This window comes from Thecamonas trahens (assembly GCF_000142905.1).
Source record: "Thecamonas trahens ATCC 50062 unplaced genomic scaffold supercont1.22, whole genome shotgun sequence".
In the NCBI taxonomy this organism is placed as follows: domain Eukaryota; order Apusomonadida; family Apusomonadidae; genus Thecamonas; species Thecamonas trahens.
Genome location: NW_013657658.1, coordinates 450,086 through 456,871, shown reverse-complemented (window position 1 = coordinate 456,871; position 6,786 = coordinate 450,086). Strand labels below are relative to the sequence as shown.

Sequence of the window (6,786 nt, the reverse complement as noted above, 5' to 3'; positions counted from 1 at the left end):
GCGTTCATCCTATGCTGAAAATACCCGATCCCGTCTCGCTCTCGGAAGTCAAGCAGCATGAGGCTTGGTTAGTACTGTGGTGGGGGACCACACGGGAATACCGAGTAACGCATTCTGTCTTCTTTTTGCCCAACTACACACCCTCCTTGCATGCATGCACCCACCCCCTGACCCCACCATCACCACATCAATCATTTCTCGTTCAATTAATCATGCCCAACCCCATCAATTAACTCTCATTGAAATAATCATACCTTCTCCCCCGGCCCTTCCCCCGGCACTCGCCCGATATCCAAAAAATCGCCCAAACGCCGCCTGTCGCACTCGCCGTCACACGCAACGCACACTCCGCACACTCCGCACACCCCTCTCACTGTGCCCATGGACCCCGCCCCAGGGAACACAGGGGACCCCCCGCGCCCTGCACACGCACCAGTGCAGCAGGGTTCTGCCAAGCGCCCCCGCCCGCTGCTCACCGCCAACGCCAGCTCGGCCAGCTCGGCCACCCCTTCCTCCGCAGTCCCCCAGAACATGCTAATTGAAGCGACGTCATCGTCACCAGCCGGTCCATCTTCTACGATCAAGCCGCCCCCCATCAAGAAGTATGACGTATTTCTCGCGCATGGCTCGCACGACAAGGCTTTCATGATCGACGTTCGGCGGGAGCTCTTACAACGTGGTGTCAGGGCGTTTGTGGACAGGCTGGACTGGTTCGGCGTCAGGTGCAGTGGCATGGACGACGTGCATGCCCTTCTTGAGGGCTCACGCATCATTGTTATTTCAGTCTCGCCCTATCTCCTCGCCTCGGGCTTTGCCATGGAAGAGGTGCGCTTTGCCCTCGACAATAACCCCGTCATCATCCCTGTCTTCATGCATGAAGCCCTGCCGTTCAATAGCGTTTGGGGGGATGCCCGGCTCGCTGACGCCGACATCATTGAGCGTGTCACCGGCGCCGTGCATGAGGAGCAGGCTAAGGCTTGGATTGGCCCTGACCTTATCGCTGCCTTTGGTGATCTTGCTCACGCCAAGGGTGCTGTCCACAAGGCTGAACACTCTGAGGACCCGAACGTGAAAGCATGGTACTACTCGCGCTGTGAACGAGTCAAGCTCATACACTCGCTGCTTGAGTGGGGGTGCGTCCAGGGCGACCGTAACGGCCACGACAGCTTTTCCGATCTCGTCTCCCGCGTTGCAGTCGCTGTCGTCGATGTCTTGCGCGACTCTTGCTCTATTGAGCGTTTGCCTTTACTCATGCCGCCGCCACCTAACCCATCCGAGTACTACCCGCTCCCTGACACTCGCGCTGCGGTCATTAATGTCCTTCTTGGTGCGAACAACGTCTCAGTCGTCGGTGTCAACGGGCTCGGTGGCGTCGGCAAGTCGTCACTCGCTGCCGATGTCGCCATCCACCCCGCCATCACCTCGGTCTTCTCCGTCTTCTGGCTCCCTCTCGGTGAGGACAAGACATCTCCCATCGCCATTGCCAGCCGCATGTCCTACTTCCTGAAGCAAGGCCTCGGTTGCGCAATCGATGCACAAGCTGGCCTCAATGACCTCCAACCCATTCTTGCTGCCAAGACCCGGGCCCTCGCCGCCGCCGGCACCCGCATCCTGCTCATCCTCGACGACGCGTGGACCACCCGCCAGGCCTCCGTCTTCACCAACCACATCGCAGCCCCGCATGCCGTCCTCGTCACCTCGCGTAACGCCGCTGTTGCTACCAACTCCGCCTCCTCCATCGAGCTTGGTACCTTTGCCCCGGACGACGCTGCTGTTGTCCTTCGCAACTACCTCGCCAAGGGCTCACCTGAGTGGGCAATCACCCTTGCTCTCGACGATCCCCGCATCGTCTCCCTCGCGACCTTTTGCCGTGGCCATGCCCTCGCCCTCGCCGTCCTTGGCTCGTCCATTTCTGGCGAGGCTGCGCTTGACGACGCTTTTGAGGACGCTGCAGATGCAACTGAGCTTGCCATGGATGAGCACCGCGATGATTGCGGCGGATCGGACGCCAAGTACGCCCACATTTTCGACATCATCACTTGGACCCTCGGCGGTGCCATCCTCAAGCGTGTCCGCAAGGTGGCGCGGGCTATTTACGCCATGCTCGCCGTCTTTCCATCAGACGCGCCCATCGACGTCGCCAACTTCCGCTCCGCGATCGACGCAAGCAATATCAAGTTTGCTAGGGCCCTCGATGCCCTCGCCAACACGTCGTTGCTGCGCGTCGTTGCCGCGGATGGCGGCTCCATAACCGTAGTCGAGCTGCACGATCTGCACCTCGAGTACATTCGCCATCGGCTAGAGGTGTGCTTTGACGACATCCCTTCCCTTCCTGCCCGTCACCTCGCCGTTGTCGCCGGGGTGCCTCCGCCTGGCGCCACACCAGAGTCCGCTAGGGAGACCATGACCTCTGGCACTGCCTCCAATTGGATCGTCACCCACGGTATTTCACACCTGATTGCAGCCGGAGCGAACCATGCTGCCGTTGCGGTTGCTCTCTCCTGGCCGTGGATGAAAGCCCGCGCAGACGACTCGCTTGGTGGCCTCCTCAATGATCTGCGTTGTGTTGTGCGCCTTGGCTGTGAAGGAGTCAAAGACGTTGACGAGGTTGAGCGTGCGCTGTCGCTCTCACGCGAGATCATTGAGAGCGGTACGTCGCACGTCGAGACCGAGCTTGTCGCCCGACTTGCCTATGGCAAGGCGTCCAAAGCCGTGAAGGACCTGGTTGCTGCTGTGAGCAAAGATGCCTCGTCTAAGGCTTTCATTCCATCGAGAGCCGTGGACCCTGTCACGCATCGTGGTGCTGAGCGCTTTCGCTTTGTTGGCTCGTACGAAAAAGTCATCAACATCGGTGGCTCACTGGTTGCTGGTGGATGTAAGGATAATGTGGACGTACTTGACGTGCTAACTGGTGAACGCGTGGAGGTGCTGGAGGGCCACACCGACTGTGTGAATGGTGTTCTTGCGCTGCCGAGTGCGGATGGCCAGCAGCCTGTCCTGGTCTCGTGGTCGAGAGACAACACGATCCGGGTGTGGCATGCTGCGGACGACGGGACGGGCGCCATACGGTACACCGCGTACAGTGCCTCCTGTGAGGTGCTGGAGGGCCACACCAGCGATGTGGAGGGTGTGATTGCGCTGCCGAGTGCGGATGGCCAGCTGCCGGTCCTGGTCTCGTGGTCGGAGGACAAGACGATCCGGGTGTGGCCTGCGGACGACGGGACGGGCGCCATGCGGTACACCGCGAACAGGGACTCCTGTGAGGTGCTGGAGGGCCACACCGGCGATGTGCGGGGTGTGATTGCGCTGCCGAGTGCGCATGGCCAGCTGCCTGTCCTGGTCTCGTGGTCGTTCGACGGGACGATCCGGGTGTGGCATGCTGCGGACGACGGGACGGGCGCCATGCGGTACACCGCGAACAGGGACTCCTGTGAGGTGCTGGATGGCCACACCATGTATGTGAAGGGTGTGATTGCGCTGCCAAGTGCGGATGGCCAGCTGCCTGTCCTGGTCTCGTGGTCGGAGGACAAGACGATCCGGGTGTGGCATGCTGCGGACGACGGGACGGGCGCCATGCGGTACACCGCGAACAGGGACTCCTGTGAGGTGCTGGAGGGCGACACCTACGGTGCGCAGGGTGTGATTGCGCTGCCGAGTGCGGATGGCCAGCTGCCTGTCCTGGTCTCGTGGTCGCTCGACGACACGATCCGGGTGTGGCATGCTGCGGACGACGGGACGGGCGCCATGCGGTACACCGCGAACAGGGACTCCTGTGAGGTGCTGAAGGGCCACGACGGCAATGTGGGGGGGGTGATTGCGCTGTCGAGTGTGGATGGCCAGCTGCCTGTCCTGGTCTCGTGGTCGTTCGACGGGACGATCCGGGTGTGGCATCCTGCGGACGACGGAACGGGCGCCATGTGGTACACCGCGAACAGGGACTCCTGTGAGGTGCTGAAGGGCCACGACGGCAATGTGGGGGGGGTGATTGCGCTGTCGAGTGTGGATGGCCAGCTGCCTGTCCTGGTCTCGTGGTCGGCCGACGGGACGATCCGGGTGTGGCATCCTGCGGACAACGGGATGGGCGCCATGCGGTACACCGCGAACAGTGCCTCCTGTAAGGTGCTGAAGCGCCACACCAGCCTTGTGCGGGGTGTGATTGCGCTGCCGAGTGTGGATAGCCAGCTGCCCTTCCTGGTCTCGTGGTCTAGCGACGACACGATCCGAGTGTGGCATGCTGCGGACGACAGGACAGACGCCATGCGGTACACCGCGGACAGTGCCTCCTGTGAGGTGCTGGAGGGCCGCACCGGCAATGTGAAGGGTGTGATTGCGCTGCCGAGTGCGGACAGCCAGCTGCCTGTCCTGGTCTCGTGGTCGGGGGACGAGACGATCCGGGTGTGGCATGCTGCGGACAACGGGACGCGCGCCATTCGGTACACCGTGGACAGTGCCTCCTGTGAGGTGCTGAAGGGCCACACCTACGGTGTGCGGGATGTGATTGCGCTGCCGAGTGCGCATGGCCAGCTGCCTGTCCTGGTCTCGTGGTCGTGGGACAACACGATCCGGGTGTGGCATGCTGCGGACGACGGGACGGGCGCCATTCGATACACCGCGCACAGGGACTCCTGTGAGGTGCTGGATGGCCACACCAAGTGTGTGCAGGGTGTGATTGCGCAGCTGCCTGTCCTGGTCTCGTGGTCAGAGGACAAGACGGTCCGGGTGTGGCATCCTGCGGACGACGGGACGGGCGCCATGCGGTACACCACGGACAGGGACTCCTGTGAGGTTCTGAAGGGCCACACCGGCGGTGTGCAGGGTGTGATTGCGCTGCCGAGTGCGCATGGCCAGCTGCCTGTCCTGGTCTCGTGGTCGTGGGACAGGACGATCCGGGTGTGGCATGCTGCAGACGACGGGACAGGCGCCGTGTGGTACACCGCGGACAGTGCCTCCTGTGAGGTGCTGGAGGGCCACACCAGCGGTGTGAATGGTGTGATTGCGCTGCCGAGTGCGAATGGCCAGCTGCCCGTCCTGGTCTCGTGGTCGGGGACAACACGATCCGGGTGTGGCATCCTGCGGACGACGGCACGGGTACCATGCGGTACACCGCGGACAGTGCCTCGTGTGAGGTTCTGGGGGGCCACACCAAGTCTGTGCAGGGTGTGATTGCGCTGCCGAGTGCGGATGGCCAGCTGCCTGACCTGGTCTCCCACTCAGACGCAGACGAGACGTTCAAGTGGCACCCTTCCCCCACCGGCTACACCCTCCACGCCCGCCACCCTTCCTCCTTCTGGCTCCACGCCCCCCACTCCACCTCCACCCACCCACGCAACAACTCCACCCGCATCACCATTGCCGACCAAACCGGCCTCTCCACCCCCCACCCCTCTGATACCGATTGCCTCCTCGCTGTATTCTCCAATCGCTCCCCCTTTATCCTCCGCCGCCACCCATAACACCCACCGCCTTTACTCCCCCAGCACCGCGCCCGCATCCTCGCCGCCGCCAGCACATCCGCAGCCTCCTGCGCCATGGGCCTCACCAGCAGATCGACCGACCAACACCGCCGGATGAATCACCCGCCATCGCACTAGCAGCGTTGCTGGTGAGGACCTGACGACCGACCTCCATGGCGTTGCTGCCATCAAACGCCGGCGCTCGTATGAGCATCTCGTAGAGGAGCATGCCAAAAGTGAACATGCCGCCCTCGAAACCCTCGTCGGCTTCGCGCAGCTGCTCCGGCGCCATGCACGCCACCGATGGCACCACCGCCATCGTCCCCTGGTTGCTCTTGATGACCATCCGTCCGCTCTTGTGTCCACCACCACGTTGGATGGCTTGAGCGAGCCGTGCCCGTCGCCCGTGATCGAGTGGACCTCGGCGAGCGCACGCGCCAGCGCCAGCCCGATGCTCAGCGCCCGCACGTGATCGAGGCCCGAGCCCGAGCTCACCTCGTCGAGCCCGGCCAACCCGCCGACGCCGCTCACTCCGCCGTTGCCCTCGCCAATGTGGTCAAGAAGGGCAACAGCGGCTCCCTCCCCACGCTCAAGGCCATCGGCGACGAGATGCGCGCGATGCACGGGGGTGCAAAGCTCCAACCCGCCTTCCTTAACCTCGCGCTGGCCGATGCAGTCCAGACCAGCCACGTTGTGACCAGAGGCAAGCACGGCGGCCACGTCCGAGTCGAGTCCGTCTGCAAACGTGGCTGCAGCAACGCGCTCTGGTGTGGCGCTGGAAGCTCCACAGGCTCCATTAGTGAGTCTGATGAGAGCCACGGCCGCACCGACGCCGTCGAGCTCGGGCTGGAAGAGTTGGCCATGGCCTTGCAGGAGGCCAAGTCGGTCGGTGGTATGTCCAAGGCCGATTGCGGCTCCAGGATCAAGATGATGCTCCCAGATCACGTGTGGCGAAAGGGTCTTGGCGCGTCTGTGATCAACACCGCCCTCGCCCGAAAGCTTGTCAAGTACAACGGCGTCGGCACTGCTCGCAAGCTGATCCTCAACGAGGACACCTAATGAGTGTCACCTTGGAGGCCCTCGTAGCGAATCCTGAATAAGTACACCCCAACATAATTGCCGCCTGTCGGTCGATGACATGGGTGGGCGAGCGCATCGACGGCAAAGCGCCGGCCCGATTTGCTCCGTCGTCTGCCGGTGTAACCTCCCTCCCCGCACTCGCACTGGAACACCCGCGGCCTGCTTTGGAACTCGACCAATACCCACCCCCACACACAAGCCGATGTCGCTCATGGAATATACCCACACATGGACACGGTAGCGGGTGGGGGGG

General features: G+C 62.9%; 1 protein-coding gene and 1 non-coding gene across 4 annotated transcripts; both read left to right on the top strand.

Moving 5' to 3' along the window:
* On the top strand, nt 1-116 carry AMSG_20090. The gene has a single exon (XR_001290162.1). It is a non-coding gene; the product is annotated as a 5S ribosomal RNA (ribosomal RNA).
* A 616-nt stretch (nt 117-732) lies between these two features.
* Nucleotides 733-6,512, top strand: AMSG_05349 (WD repeat protein; the record flags this gene model as incomplete). Of its 3 annotated transcripts, XM_013902601.1 has the most annotated exons (5): nt 733-2,925; nt 4,120-5,060; nt 5,731-5,781; nt 5,931-6,008; nt 6,236-6,512. In XM_013902601.1, the coding sequence occupies 5 exons, from the start codon at nt 733-735 to the stop codon at nt 6,510-6,512; spliced, it is 3,540 nt and encodes a 1,179-aa protein (XP_013758055.1). The 3 variants fall into 3 exon arrangements, with proteins under 3 accessions (XP_013758055.1, XP_013758057.1, XP_013758056.1); XM_013902603.1 differs by having other exon boundaries at nt 733-5,060; XM_013902602.1 differs by lacking the exons at nt 5,731-5,781; nt 5,931-6,008; nt 6,236-6,512 and having other exon boundaries at nt 733-4,594; nt 4,919-5,522.
* Nucleotides 6,513-6,786: the final 274 nt, after the last annotated feature.